The following is a 16,107-nucleotide window of genomic DNA, read 5'->3' on the forward strand; positions in this document are numbered from 1 at the left end:
CCCTTACGTATACATGTGTCTCTTTGAGACACACAAAGGAAACTGTTGGAAACATTTTCAAGTACATATAGTTCTGTTGTCCATCAGAGTGTTCTAAATTGTTATCATATATGTAAGAGTCCTCCTGAAACCAAAGGACATTTATGGCACATGTTCTATGTAACTGAGAAACACAAACATTTGGATGTATCTGTCCTGCAGTGGTAAACGTCCAAATGTTTGAGAGCTCAAATTGGCCTGTTAAATTGAGGTGACTGAAGTGGATTCAAACTGTAAGCTCGACGTCAGTGTGATACGGCGTGGTGCGTCTAAACAGGTTACCACGCACAACACAACTTGTGGGATATCCATTGCCATCCAGAGAAAGAAACTTGGAGAATTAATTAACGAATCATCTTGAAGTCGAAGTAGAATGACTCACTGGAAGAAGGCTGAGTTCTACGCTGCCAGCTTGTTACCCTGCTGGTCCTTCACAATGCTGGACTTTTTATCCCTACACAGGTATTAGGAATTTACTAAATATACTTCTGAGTGGCTTAAATACGTTCTTATCCAACTAATACTTGTATTAGTTACATATTAGGCTAATCTACAGAACTTGATCCTACCTTTAAATTGTCAAGTGTTCCTCATCCACCAGTAATGAATCTTCTGCTGAACGATCTATCTAGACACATGAACCATACATAATTATATGAAGTGTGCTACCTTTGCCTGCCAGCCGTCACGCTTTCAAGAGCTGTACCACCAATGTATTCCGTATACATTCACATGACTGCAATAAATTTGCTTGAGCTGAATGTTTCAGGTTAGTCAAAGAAAGGACTTATCATAATTTGTCCTATTAGTCTGATGTACTCCGTGAATGTATAATAGGACCCTCATTATAAGTGGCCTGGTAATTGTTGCACTATTTCACCTGATCAACCCCGACTCCACCGAGTTAGAATTTATCAGGTATGCTAAATACCACTCAATTAAGAGTTTCGGAACAATAACATTTTGATTGTGGTGCTTACTAGACCAAAATCCATATGCTCCAGAAAATACTGGACATTTTCCCCCAAGCAAATATTGGCAGGTTTGACCTGCCGATATCTATCACAGAACTCATATTGCAGTTAACCAGGATGCTCGTAATGAGGACCTAAGATCCAGGTTTTTTAATAGGAAACAAACACCTTTCTTTAATCTTCAACTCTTTCAGAGGTAGACAAACATTGAACTGAGGCTCTATGCTGTGGCTCACTAGCTCCTGCCGCTTTTGGAGTGAAACCTTTATATGAAAAGAGTGCTGCTCTTGTTCGTGTCTTCTTGGGCATTTCACTATATCCCAGTTCATCTGCACAACTAGAGCAGTGCTGTCTCATGAACACATGACACTCTTTGATGGTGTTCTGAAATCTGAGGACGGTCATGCAAGTGACACAGGGCTAATCCTTGACAGTGGCAAATAATTTAGTTCAATCTGATATCAAAATTCTTCTACCTCCACTGCAGAATTCGGTTCAGGTCTGGTGCAGAACATAATGTCCTAGGTTTAAAGGTGTCTAATTCATCGGGGGCAATGAATTGTTTTTACTGTGGTTCACAACCACTGTAGCCCAATGGCACTACCTACAGCAGATTTGTGCAAAAGAGTATGATCTTTAATGATGTGCCACTCCTGGTCCTTAGTGTAGTTATCTACAACCACATTTAGAAGTTCACTAAGGTATCATTCTACTCTGTGGAATAAAAGGAAGAACTGGACACTGAATACGAAAACCACCGTAATAACACACTGTGTGAGAGGTGAAACTGGGCGACTGGTGTGGTAGTGCTGTCTGTGGCATTGGGTGACACTGAAATGCTCAGATAATTGCATTGAAATGCAAAGAAAGAGCTTGGCTTGAACATAAGAATGTTATACTTCTAAATGATTGCTGCATTCCACGTTTTATCAATTGCCAAATATAAAAGCAATTGAAATCCCTGAAGCCATTTTTCACCGTTTATTTAAAAAAGTTGATGAGAAGCAAATATCCTTAAAGAAAGAGAACTTGATCTTCAATATTTTAAAAGGCAATGCTAGCTTTCTAATGTCTTGATTACTTCCTAGCAATCATCCTTACTCCATTTACCCTTGCTTTTCCCATTACCTACAGAACTGAAAGTTGTTCAACACCTCCCCAGACACCACATGACCCCGCAAAACTAAGTTTGATCCCTCCTCCTTCGCCTGGAATCCCCTTTGCCTGCCCATGCCTTGCCAGTAAAAGATCAATAAGCTCTCTCTACAGTTTATTGTCCCCAGGCAAAAGAGCAATCCAAGTTCTGCCAGTTAAAGTAAGTGCTTGGACAAGGAAAGGTAATCAGAGTAATGAAGATTACCAGTAAGTAATTGGGACAACATCTCCTCAACCCTATCTTGTCCCAGTCCTTACTGAATTGAGGATATACTAAAGCAATATATCCAAACTTAACACCAGAAGAACACACCACATTTGTTGTAATGCTCGCTCATCTATTTATTGAAAAAAAGCATACCATAAAAAAAGGTTTCTATAAGCAGAGCCAACAGTGGCCAGAACACTGGTTCCAAATTCCTGTGTTGTCTTTAGTTGGAAACAAACGTAGACACAGTGCCCATGTGACACCTTAGTAAATTTCCCAAAGGGAAGCTCCCCCTGCTTCTGACCATGAAACTGCCATTCTGCAGGTAGGGCGCCCTTGGATGGCACCAAATATGGAAACTCTCCGAGAGTCATGAGCTAAATAAATGGCAGACATAATCTAGCTACTTAGGGTGGAAGAAGATTTCTGCCCCTTACGAAAAACTCTAAATCCAGAAAAAAAGCTCCCTGAAAATCAATACTCAGATGAACGGACAATAAAACACTAAACTGCTCCAACCAGATCCAGAAAATACAGTCTCTCCTCTTCTTCCAAACATTTATCAGAACATGCCCTCATCAACGTAATCCCTGTGGATGCGGACATAAATGAATATTGAGATGGTTTATGATTCCATTATGGACCCAGGAATGAGTGGGTACAGGGGATTCCAGGGAGGGGGAGAGAATAAGCTTTATTTTGCTAGGTCACGTGGTGTCTGGGGAGATGTGACACACGTCGCAATCCTTTAAGAAGTGAGTCTAGTTAACAAGCACTTTCAATTCACTGCCTCTGCTGTGGAGCCCTGCCATTTTACCTGTTTCCTGCTCACCACCTCTCTTCCCCCTTCTTCTGCAGCACCTACCCCAACCCTCCATCCCTATTCTGTACAGGGATCTGCTGCTTTGTGGCAGGGTTTGAGCTTTACAAGTGGTCTCCATCACACCAGCCGAAGTAAGTGTGTACACACTATGTGCCCTTTTAATTGATATCCACGTCGCCAGGTAATTACAGCTATGTCCAATAAGTAAGGACCTCTCTTTACATGAATTCTCATGTACTGGTGCCTCCGTTCCAAGCTGCCGAAGACAAGTTTCTTCTGGGATAAAATGCGCTTAAAAATGAGCAGCTGCTTTACTGTAGCAGATGGCTCATAAAACGCTTCTTTGAGAATGTATGGCATCTGAAATGCTTCCAGGCACATAAAATGCCAGAAAAGTGTTTAGGACTGGCAAAGAATTAAATAGAAACGCGTTAAAATGTAATATGATTTATATTTCAAAAGCACTAAAGCCTGGCATTTCTAGGCCCTTGGTGTCAAATCAACACTTGCCTGACAATTTTCATGATGTAATAATCGTAAAGGAAGTCACTGATTTATGCTCAGGGACCAGTCACACTGCCAAAATCCACAGGGGTGCTACTTGCCTTTGTTTAGGCACCATGATGCATCAAAGAGGTTTTTGGTGTTAGCGTAGCACTGGCCTATGGCCTGACTATATTAACATTTAAGCAGTCCTTTGAACATCATTTTAGGGCTCAGAACATGAATGACACAGGGTTTTGGTCTGCCCTGACGTTAGGGTGCACTAGCGTCCTAATGTTTGTATGGATCATGTACGACAACCCTTTTAAGGCCATAGGAAGGCTTTAAATATTTTATCACAGGAGTTATTGAATTAATCTCTGGTTCTGGCCATATCACACAGACAGAATACCTCACCATATACTGCTGGTGGTATTTGAATAAATAGAACATGTTTGTGTGTTTAGTGAGAAAGAGAGACAGGCATGTTAATAGAAATAGCCAATAAAAAGAATGAAATTAAACAAAAAGATATTATAGGAAGGTCAATGTTTATGTAAACATATTTTGGTCTAAGTAAAATAGTACATAGGTAAATTGGTATTGCAAAAGATGCTTTTGGGGAAAAGGAATTTTAGTAAAAGATGTTTTGGAGAACAATGTTATCACACGGAACCATGGAACCGGTCATCCAACATTCTGAAAGAACCACATCTGCGAGTCTACAAACGGACACAACGCTGATTGGCCTCCCTCTCTTCCTAGACACTGTGCTGCATAGCTCTACTCTAGTTTGCACTGCTTCTTTAGTTCTTCAGTGTGCCTGTCATTGTCCAATGCTGGTCTACATACAAAACCGGTTAGTGAAGGTGGAAGTTTGTACAAGAGTGTTGAGTCAATGTTGTAGTAGATTTACTTTCTTACCATTACAGTGGGAGTCTGTTAGTAACCTATTGTTTGAGGTATTGTGTCTTCCTTTAAAAATGGATTATGTTTTGCTAGATCAAAAAACAGATAGGAAGGAATAATGTTAAGTGGCCCAAAAGACCATCCTAATGGAAAAGGTGGAAGATTTTGCACATGGTGCACCATAGTTGGTTTCAATTAGATTTAGGAGGTGAACCAGCATGATATTCCCATAGTCTATATGAAACACAAAAGCGCAAAAGAGCACCGGAAATCAGTTAATGTACCTGTATTTGTTTTTACTCTGAAGTTATTACTCAACAGCTATTTAATACATTCCACTCTTTCCTCTAATTCCAATATAGGTTTGTCATTGTTAGACAAATAATCATGTGCTGCCATAGCACCTTATGCATGGGCATGTTAAACATTAAAATGAACTACCTCTCTTTCAAAATTAAGCATTTCAAAAGAGTAATGGCTTGAACTGATGCCCAAGTGAATGAGCGCGGACTATGGTCATGTAACAAATCACCTTGATGATCGTGTGGATGACACACAAGCCTTGTAGGTGCAGTGCTTATGCGATAGCAAGTATTTAGCCAAGTTATATAATCATCCTATAAACTAATATCTGACTACATGAGCAGAAATCAATCCTCAGATGCAAGTTTTTTAGAAAGTATTATCAGTCAATTTTTTGATTAAAAATCCACATTTCTGCTACCCCGGTCTCCCAACACTTATTCTCCCCGGCAACCATGCCATTTTTATTAGGCCTTGTCTGGCGGCAGCTGAAGCCACTTGCTAACCTCAAGTTTGCCATCAAAATTAAGATACAAAAAACATGTGTATGCGTAGCTATTATGCTTTCAGTCACCCCATCCAATCATTCAACTGTCGTGCCCATTTTGCTTTCACCCCACACAGCATACAGCACGGTGCAATGGGTCTGCAGTGGCTGCAGTGGCTGCCTTGCATTTTGAGAAGAGGATTTTGCCTATTGTGTTCACAAGTGCACAGCCGCTTGCAAAGGTGTGCACTTCAGTGCCATGGCTGGTGTACCTGGGCTGCTAGGCTACTCCTTCATTTAATTATATTTTATATTTTTCCCACTGTGTTTGCATATTGCATATGTTTGCAAAAATATTTCAAAAATTGCACGATTGCCAAGGCCAGACTTATTCACTTTGCCAATGCTTGTTGCTTATATTTTCTATTTGGAACTAGCTTAATGTTCTGAATTGGCATGGTGGGAGACATAAATATATCACTCATATATGAATATACTAAAATGTTTATTCTAAAAAAAATAAGGGGGCATATCAGCAAGGCCTGGCTTTAGAATTATCGCCGCTTTTGCGTCAGTTTTCGGGCGAAAAGCGGAGATAATTCTATCACCCTATCAGCATGGACACGCTAACGCATGGATCCATGCCTTAGCGCCCATCTACTTAGCGCCTCGCCTTGCGTCGGGTGTGAGATGCTAGGTAGGCGTTCCCGACAGAAATCCAGCGAAAATAATCGCTAACCCGGCTTCTCCCTATCATCAAGGGAATCGCTATCCCGCCTAGCGACTTAAAAAGTAGCTCTAACCGGGTATATTGCTGGTTCCTTACGCCTGCTATTTTTATTACTTAGCCATATGTGTCATAGGAGGTGGATTGTCATGCTAAGTCCACATCTCCCTATTTACAATATTTAGCCTAATGCTGTGTTTAATCACTGGAAATGCTGCGATATTGCCGAATAAGACCGCTATTTCCGAGATTTCTATCGCCTCAGCGATGCGCATTGCTAATAGTGCGCTAACCGGGCGATAGAATCCGGCGATAGGCTGCATTAGAATTGTGCACGCTAAACACGCCCAGCGATAATTATCGCTGGCCGTTGATGATATGCCCCTAAGTTCTAGGTAATTAACCTCCTATAATGTCATGTGTTATGTCACTTAATAGAAACAGTTCAACTAATGCTTGTTGAAGGTTTACTTGTTTACTTCATAAATATTAAAATGAGATCTAAGCTTGCTCAATACTTCACAGTTCTCAGTCAACCAATAATTGTTTATTAAAGAATTATTAAAAATACAGCATCCGAACCTCTACGTCGATCAGAATGAAAATATATTACATACAAAATAAGTTGAAATAAAAAAAACCTTTAAAAACCACTATAATCGCTCACACACAGTCACTGTTTCTGTAGAGAATAAATACACAGATCTCAAATGTTGTATAGTACAGTTACCGATCACATTTGTTCGCATATAAATAAAACCATGAATTCCTCTCTTACCATTTTGATGGTTCACTTTAACAGTAAGGACTTTAAATGAGATGCCTACTTTGTTGCCAAATTTGCTTTTCTCTGTTGGAGGCGTATGGGGCTGGTTGAAATCTAGCCAGCAGGGTTGATACAAGGAGGCAGGATAAGGCTTGAAGATGGTCGCAGATTTGTGACTGCTAATTGTGTGACGATATTAGAATGACACTTAATCATGTGGGGAGGCAAACAAAGCAATTCAAATGATTACGGCGCTTCTGAACATGTAAGGTATGCATTGTTGTAACTGCCCTAAAGATTGTTTGTTTGTTTATTTGCAATGCTTTGCGTTCTGAAGACTCAATAAATAAATGGTTCATTAAACAAATGATCGATACCCAAAGTTAAAGGACAGATAGCATCAAATGAGGAGGGGCACCAGCCAGTTCATGCACGCATGCGCATGTTCACTCTCTACAAAGGACGAAAAGCATACTCGGAAGTGTAACACAACGTGCGCGCCATAATGGACAACCTGATGGACTCCCCAATGGTCCTACTCTTCTTTACACCTGCCTTCAATATTGTAACCTATTCCACTTTGCTGTTTAATTTTTTGAGTATGGTCATAGTGGGCATGCCGGATGGCTCACATTAAGTACTGGCCATCAAATCATAGGCCTGGGAGGATTCAAATTTGACTTGATATATTTAACTCCTTAAGATTTTGCAGCCTATTGTATTTCCAAATCTTGTTATCCAAACAAACGTGGTGCAATACTTGCATGCACCCCTCCCACCCCTCCCATGTAGAATAACCGGTACAGCACAGGAAGAAGAAGTAGTAGCATTCCGGCACAAAAAGCAACCGGTGGAGCCAAGATTGCAATAGTGTGCGCTTCCCACACAAACAAACCAGGTACAGCCTGGACCGAAGCAACAATAGTTTACCTCACACACAGAACAAGTGTATCGCAGGCAGTAGAAAGCAAAGCGACTACTTCGGGGAATGTTTATGATCTCAAGAATAGGTGCAATTGTGTGTAGTGCAGGGACCTGCCTCAGGGTAACTTTGTCACTGACAAACTGATTTTGTAACAAAATCACTTCCATGTTCGGAAACTTTGACCCTTAACCAGACCCGGTGATTGTCACAACTCAACTTCCCATCACTTCCGAAGAACTAACTGTGATCCCATGATGGCCCACCATCACCACAGTCAAAATTGCTGCTACCGTGAACATCATCCACTAGGGGCCCCATCTAACAGTTGACCCACCACGCCTTCACCAAAGGACTTTTACCGATCAGTGAAGCACAACACCTATCTTCAGTGCCTCTATTGGTTCAGCCACATTTTCGGACACCTGGAAATATGCCACGGTCATGCCCCTGCTCAAGAAAATATTTGCTGACTCAGCCACGCTTTTCAGCTACAGACCCATTTCCTTTCTACCATACCTGGCAAAGGTCCTAGAGAAACTAACCAATCAACACCTCACCAAACACCTCAGCAACCACCAGCTCCTCAACACCATGCAATCCAGATTCAAGCCTAACCACAGCACAGACACAGCACTCATTACTGCCATAGCAACATCCGTATGATCCATGACAGAGGAGAGATGACAGCCCCTATTCTTCAGGGCCTCTCTGCAGCATTTCACATGGTCTCACACCCCTTCCTCATCAAGTGCCTGCACTAGATTTGCATCCAAGTACCCGCCAGTGGCATACCACAGGCCCCCGCAGCCTCCGCAGTGCAGAGGCCCCATGATCCAGGGGGCCCCTTCAGCACAGTGCTCTGGCCTGAGAGCTCCTAATTGAGTCTGGATGGGGCCCCCCCACGTGCCTTGCAGGAGGGCCCCTTCAAATTTCATTATACCAGTGGGACCCGCTCTCTATTGGATCTGTTCCTTCTTATTTGTTAGAACACAAGCTGTCAGCCTGGCACCTTACTTCTCGGGAACCCACAAACGCATCTGCTGAGTGCATCAAAGGTCATCGCTCAGCCCCACCCTGTTCAATGCATACATGATCACTCTAGCCAATGCCATCTCCACACACTACCCCATCTACACACACTACATAAAGATTCTCCTCTATGTCAACGACACGCAACTCATGCTATCCCTGTCAGACAAAATGCCAATGCAAGAAATATGTTAATCGCCTGCGTGACTGAAATCGCTAACTGGATGAAAGCCAACTGTCTCAATTTCAGCACTTACAAGACAGAAGTAGTGGCAAGGACACCTCTCCATGGGACTCCAACTTTCTATTAACCGCATGCGCGCTAGCGGGTTTTCCCGCTGCGCGCTGAAATTTGAAAATCGCGGGTTTCGTGACAAAGCCAGCTCGTCATGCGTGCAGCGCAGGTAACGCCCATGACGAGCTGGCTTTGTCATCCGCATCGAAGGGGTTGATTAATTTGTTCTTTGCTCTGCTGAACCTGTGGGGAAAGAAGTTGCACAGGGGGACGAGATGGGAAGGGGAAGAATCGGAGTGAATGAACAGCAACAAATCTGCATCCATATAAACTAATAAGGGTGTTTGTGAAAATGTGTACACAACTAAATGACATTAATAAACACACTTCTGCACATCATATTAAACTCATTTCAACCACAAAATTATTAATTTGGCATATTATATTTACAGCAAAATTCACTACTACTTCAAGACTGATAGAAAAACAACTCTAACATAGGCAAAGTATGTACCTTTTATATATTTGTTCTCGATATTTTTGTTAGTGTTTGTCAGCAATAATTTTGTTGCCGATATTTCGCCATATCACCCCTACTGCATATTTAAACACTGATGTTGCCACAAAAATGGCAGACTCATAGGCAACAGGCAAAACTTTTCTCTTTTGCCACAAACAAGTTCCAGCCCAACAGTCTTCCACTAGTCTATATGACAAAGCATCCAGTAAATTCAAATGCCATGAATGTAAAGGCATCAGTGTTCTGCCCCCTCATGAGCCTAAACCAAGACATTATGTTGAAATACTTCAGAAAACAACCATTGGTAAAGCACTGAACGTTAAGTTTATAGTTAAAGGTGGATTTAACATCATGCTCACTAATGTCCCCAAATTTAAATTAGATGAACTCTAGTGCATATTGAATAATAAATCCCGGTCTCAGATAGGATCAAAATTTAGTTAGTCTGGAAATGGCCAAGATGTGTGAGTTTTACAGGCTGGAAAGAGGTGTTGTCAGTTAATGGGCCTTACCAGCTACTTTTGCATTGTCTGGGGCAATTTAATCTAATGGGAGATGCGAAGGATAAATCAAGCCTGTCTCCAATACTCGATCTATCAATTATGTCCCTTCTCTCCCTTCTGCTTCTTAAGATTTATAATAAAGAAGTCCAGTGATATAGGGAAGGACAAAACAGCGTTCCATCTGTTTCTGTACTTACCAGGGACCTCTCCCCCCTCGAGTGGACAGGAAAGAGAACTTACTTTTAAACAGTCTTAGTGGAAAGGTAACTTTGTTGACAACGGCAGTCCTAAGTGCAGAGTATGTGTTTCATTTTATGAATTGAGAACACACAGACTGTCTTTTGGAATCTGAAAAGCAGTCGGTACCCACACTACTCAGATTCTTCAATAACCCCTAAATGACACCGCGTTCCCAGCCCATGTGGGGTGCTAGGATATAGGTGCGCTCCAAGTCAGCCAAGACTATTTTGAAAGGCAAGTTTGTGTTTCACAAACCTGCTGCTGATGTCACTTCTGTAGTACATGCTCAGTTATGGGTATCTTCCTCACACTTGAGCACACGGTGGGGAGGGAGGCTTAAGTGGAAAGCGAGCCTCTGTGATACCTTTACAAGGGGTCGGGATGATTTGTGCGATGCAGTGCTTGACTGAGGTGCGGTGACTTTCAAACATGCGGCTTTATGAGAGTGTATTCAGGACACGATAGAGCATCACATGCTGTTGGAGCGAGGCGTGTATTGTACCAGTATCAGCCTTGAAGAGCCTTTGATGGGCCATATCTTCCGGCCTGATGGTATGTCATTCATGAAGGTCACGAGCAACCAAACCACAAAATTCGAAATGGGGCTGCTGATAGAAGTAGCCGTGGTATTTTCATGAAACATTGTAACATTTAGTGCCAATACTGCCAATGTGTGGTGGCTGCCATTAAAGGGCTGCTATACGGGTAATGCCTACTCTTCATTTATTTGCTTTCCTTACACCTTTAAGAAGTTGGCACCACGCCCGATAAGAGCATGGAACCGGGGTCCTGGACTTCTGCATAAAAGGAGTGCCCTGGAGCTGGCACACCTTTGCGTTGCCTGCACCTCTGCTCCATGATTTCGCCCTCCTGTCTGCCCCCTATTTCAGAAAGGTAGAATTAATAATACTTGGTCATTTTCCTGAATAACCTTGGTTTCTTATGTGCGGTAATTTATATTTGCATATTGTAATATGAAGTTCTATTTTGCAGTTTTTGAGCAGCTGCTTTTTTGTGGACCTCATTCATTTATTTTCTATTGATGTTTGGTTCCTTTCAGTTCCTCAAGGTGTGGGTTATGGGACTTCTGGTGCTTTTTGTGGCTCACTGATATGGCCATGGAGATTAGCACTTTATCTACTGGGGAAGGCAGGGCAGGATCTGACTTAGGGAACGCATTCAAATACTTTGTGAAATATAGTGAACAGGGAGCATGGAGAAGGACTGATTCAAAGAAGGACCCCTGAATTGCAATGCTTCCGGGTCAGGTCTTTTGGTTGTGAGCTATGGGTACCGAGCAGAGTAATGAGCAAAAGGCTCGATCTATGTCGGGATGCCATTTTTCACTGAAATGCTCAAGGCTTATCAAGGTACTCCCCGGGCATGCTCACACTGTAAGGCACTATTCCTTATCTGATGCTTTGGATGATGACACTGTCAGGCATTTTCCTCCATTGATATTGTGGATCTAGAACAACACCATTTTTTGTATACGGACTGCGATGGTTTATATTGTTTTTTAAGCCCTGAAGAAGTTCTCGCGATTGAGAACGAAACGCGTTGACTGAGCTGTTTCGTTGTAATAAGGAATTACGCATGAAAATAAAGAACATGAATAAAGGTTTTTAAAAAACTGCCACGCGTGCCTTGACTTCATCATCTGACGCACCTCCCATTTCTTTATGGATAGAGGATCTGGATAACAGGGGCATCGTACAACGGCGGGTGCCGGAGTGTGCGCAGAAAACTTTACAAAAAAACGAAACTAGCGTAAGGTGCAGATTGGAAAGTCTGCCGTTGGGCTCTGTTTCATTTAATGAGCAAGAGGTCTCTGAAATACGGTTTGCAATTTTGATTGATGTTTCCAAACACGTGTTAATTCTTGTTTATGCATTTTTTGTCCTCGGCATACTAGCCTACAATTGTACATTTTTATGACAAACTTTATTTTCTTAAGTCGCTCGCGTAGCATTGTGCACTTTTTTGAGCATTTGAATTTGCAGCATATTCCTTACTCCACAACAATAATATTCCATTTTTATCAACAAAAAAATTCTATTTTCTTTTAGGAATTGATGACCAAGCTGATTACCGAGACACCGGATCAACCGATTCCGTTTTTGATTGGCTACTTGCAGTCCAAGCTGGGGATTGTGCCTTCTCTTCAGAGGACGCTGTCCGGATCTGCAGCTCTTTGGGCGGAGAGTGAATCACCAGGTGCGTGCACGTTTCCTTCCCTAAGACAGAATGTAAATAAAGCCAAACCTGCTCATAGGCTGCTGAATGTTCACACTTGCTTCTAGATCTTGGTTTACCTTTTTGCCATGAATTGCCATGTATTGTCTAATTCAAATATTAAACATCCGCCCAATTAGGACAGTGAGATTTTTTCTCAACATATTAAAAGGCCCTGTTGGCTCTGAAGAGCCCATCGTGGAGGTTATTCTATGGTACAGGTTTTTTTGGAAGAGTGTTCCTTCTTAAGGTACCATAATTCATTTTTACAATTTTAAAACAGAGTACCAATTCAGTACGCCCAAAAGATCACATGAATTATTTAAGTTTGCACCCGGGTTAGGTCGTCCTGCAGGTAGGAACCACTACAGCACATTCAACTTTTGGATCGGTGTCTCTCTAGACACGGGAGGCAAGAAGCATTGGCTCTTGGGCGAGCTATTAGCTTTGTCAGTCTGTTGGGGGTCGTGAACGGGAAGTCGGTTGGGTGGGGTGGTGAATGGGAGGGCAGATAAATTGGTGCAGCTCAGGATGGTAAAAAAAGGTGCTATGAAGCAGCCGGTGCTGGCTGCATCATATTTACAACAAGGGGTGGTGAGGGACAGAGTCTCTGAATTAAACAGAATACTCTCACCCAGTCAAGAGATCAGGGCTAGATCCAACACCGTTTTTTAGCTCACTGCACCATCCCAGTTTCAGAACCTGGCTGTATGCAAATTAGTCTGTTCCTGTCCCAGTGCATGATGGGAACAGGGCAAACCAAACTACAAAAGCCAATTCTTGCACTGGGAAGGAAACAAGCTACCGGGGACCGGTTTCTGGCATTTCAGCCGTCTTCGGCCCGGCTTGCTTGAATCCTGATGGTGCAATGAGCAAGGGACTCACATCTGAGTATACCCTTCCACGCTTAGGGTGGACAAAAATATTTACAACAAGGGGTGGTGAGGGACAGAGTCTCTGAATTAAACAGAATACTCTCACCCAGTCAAGAGATCAGGGCTAGATCCAACACCGTTTTTTAGCTCACTGCACCATCCCAGTTTCAGAACCTGGCTGTATGCAAATTAGTCTGTTCCTGTCCCAGTGCATGATGGGAACAGGGCAAACCAAACTACAAAAGCCAATTCTTACACTGGGAAGGAAACAAGCTACCGGGGACCGGTTTCTGGCATTTCAGCCGTCTTCGGCCCGGCTTGCTTGAATCCTGATGGTGCAATGAGCAAGGGACTCACATCTGAGTATACCCTTCCACGCTTAGGGTGGACAAAAATATTTACAACAAGGGGTGGTGAGGGACAGAGTCTCTGAATTAAACAGAATACTCTCACCCAGTCAAGAGATCAGGGCTAGATCCAACACCGTTTTTTAGCTCACTGCACCATCCCAGTTTCAGAACCTGGCTGTATGCAAATTAGTCTGTTCCTGTCCCAGTGCATGATGGGAACAGGGCAAACCAAACTACAAAAGCCAATTCTTACACTGGGAAGGAAACAAGCTACCGGGGACCGGTTTCTGGCATTTCAGCCGTCTTCGGCCCGGCTTGCTTGAATCCTGATGGTGCAATGAGCAAGGGACTCACATCTGAGTATACCCTTCCACGCTTAGGGTGGACAAAAATATTTACAACAAGGGGTGGTGAGGGACAGAGTCTCTGAATTAAACAGAATACTCTCACCCAGTCAAGAGATCAGGGCTAGATCCAACACCGTTTTTTAGCTCACTGCACCATCCCAGTTTCAGAACCTGGCTGTATGCAAATTAGTCTGTTCCTGTCCCAGTGCATGATGGGAACAGGGCAAACCAAACTACAAAAGCCAATTCTTACACTGGGAAGGAAACAAGCTACCGGGGAACGGTTTCTGGCATTTCAGCCGTCTTCGGCCCGGCTTGCTTGAATCCTGATGGTGCAATGAGCAAGGGACTCACATCTGAGTATACCCTTCCACGCTTAGGGTGGACAAAAATATTTACAACAAGGGGTGGTGAGGGACAGAGTCTCTGAATTAAACAGAATACTCTCACCCAGTCAAGAGATCAGGGCTAGATCCAACACCGTTTTTTAGCTCACTGCACCATCCCAGTTTCAGAACCTGGCTGTATGCAAATTAGTCTGTTCCTGTCCCAGTGCATGATGGGAACAGGGCAAACCAAACTACAAAAGCCAATTCTTACACTGGGAAGGAAACAAGCTACCGGGGACCGGTTTCTGGCATTTCAGCCGTCTTCGGCCCGGCTTGCTTGAATCCTGATGGTGCAATGAGCAAGGGACTCACATCTGAGTATACCCTTCCACGCTTAGGGTGGACAAAAATATTTACAACAAGGGGTGGTGAGGGACAGAGTCTCTGAATTAAACAGAATACTCTCACCCAGTCAAGAGATCAGGGCTAGATCCAACACCGTTTTTTAGCTCACTGCACCATCCCAGTTTCAGAACCTGGCTGTATGCAAATTAGTCTGTTCCTGTCCCAGTGCATGATGGGAACAGGGCAAACCAAACTACAAAAGCCAATTCTTACACTGGGAAGGAAACAAGCTACCGGGGACCGGTTTCTGGCATTTCAGCCGTCTTCGGCCCGGCTTGCTTGAATCCTGATGGTGCAATGAGCAAGGGACTCACATCTGAGTATACCCTTCCACGCTTAGGGTGGACAAAAATATTTACAACAAGGGGTGGTGAGGGACAGAGTCTCTGAATTAAACAGAATACTCTCACCCAGTCAAGAGATCAGGGCTAGATCCAACACCGTTTTTTAGCTCACTGCACCATCCCAGTTTCAGAACCTGGCTGTATGCAAATTAGTCTGTTCCTGTCCCAGTGCATGATGGGAACAGGGCAAACCAAACTACAAAAGCCAATTCTTACACTGGGAAGGAAACAAGCTACCGGGGACCGGTTTCTGGCATTTCAGCCGTCTTCGGCCCGGCTTGCTTGAATCCTGATGGTGCAATGAGCAAGGGACTCACATCTGAGTATACCCTTCCACGCTTAGGGTGGACAAAAATATTTACAACAAGGGGTGGTGAGGGACAGAGTCTCTGAATTAAACAGAATACTCTCACCCAGTCAAGAGATCAGGGCTAGATCCAACACCGTTTTTTAGCTCACTGCACCATCCCAGTTTCAGAACCTGGCTGTATGCAAATTAGTCTGTTCCTGTCCCAGTGCATGATGGGAACAGGGCAAACCAAACTACAAAAGCCAATTCTTACACTGGGAAGGAAACAAGCTACCGGGGACCGGTTTCTGGCATTTCAGCCGTCTTCGGCCCGGCTTGCTGCATCATAGCACTTTTTTAAGTCGAGTCTGGGCAGCGCATGAGCGCTCTGCCAGGCATGCAGTATTATGGTAGGGACCTGAAGCTCCGCCCCCACACACCACACACATTTTTCATTGGATTGTGTCATGTTAACTGTAAACTGTGACTGTTAATTGGTCAAAAGGCTTAGTAGTCCCTCCTTAGTACCGCCTTGTCTCATTTTATAACCTCCCACGGCGGCATCCCCTGTTACGTGTATTGTTGCTCGGTAGGCTTTAATTACAGC

At 43.3% G+C, this 16,107-nt stretch overlaps 1 protein-coding gene across 1 annotated transcript in view; it reads left to right on the forward strand.

Moving 5' to 3' along the window:
• The window catches only part of C4_1H8orf34 (chromosome 4_1 C8orf34 homolog), a 984,673-nt gene that overhangs the window by 205,427 nt on the left and 763,139 nt on the right, over positions 1-16,107 (forward strand). Inside the window, exon 2 of the mRNA XM_086965849.1 lies at positions 12,396-12,543. Within this exon, the coding sequence (XP_086821975.1) occupies positions 12,396-12,543 (148 nt within the window). The remainder of the gene's footprint in view (positions 1-12,395; positions 12,544-16,107) is intronic.

The sequence above is a fragment of the Lissotriton vulgaris genome, chromosome 4_1 (genome assembly GCF_964263255.1).
Source record: "Lissotriton vulgaris chromosome 4_1, aLisVul1.2, whole genome shotgun sequence".
Classification (NCBI taxonomy): Eukaryota; Metazoa; Chordata; class Amphibia; order Caudata; family Salamandridae; genus Lissotriton; species Lissotriton vulgaris.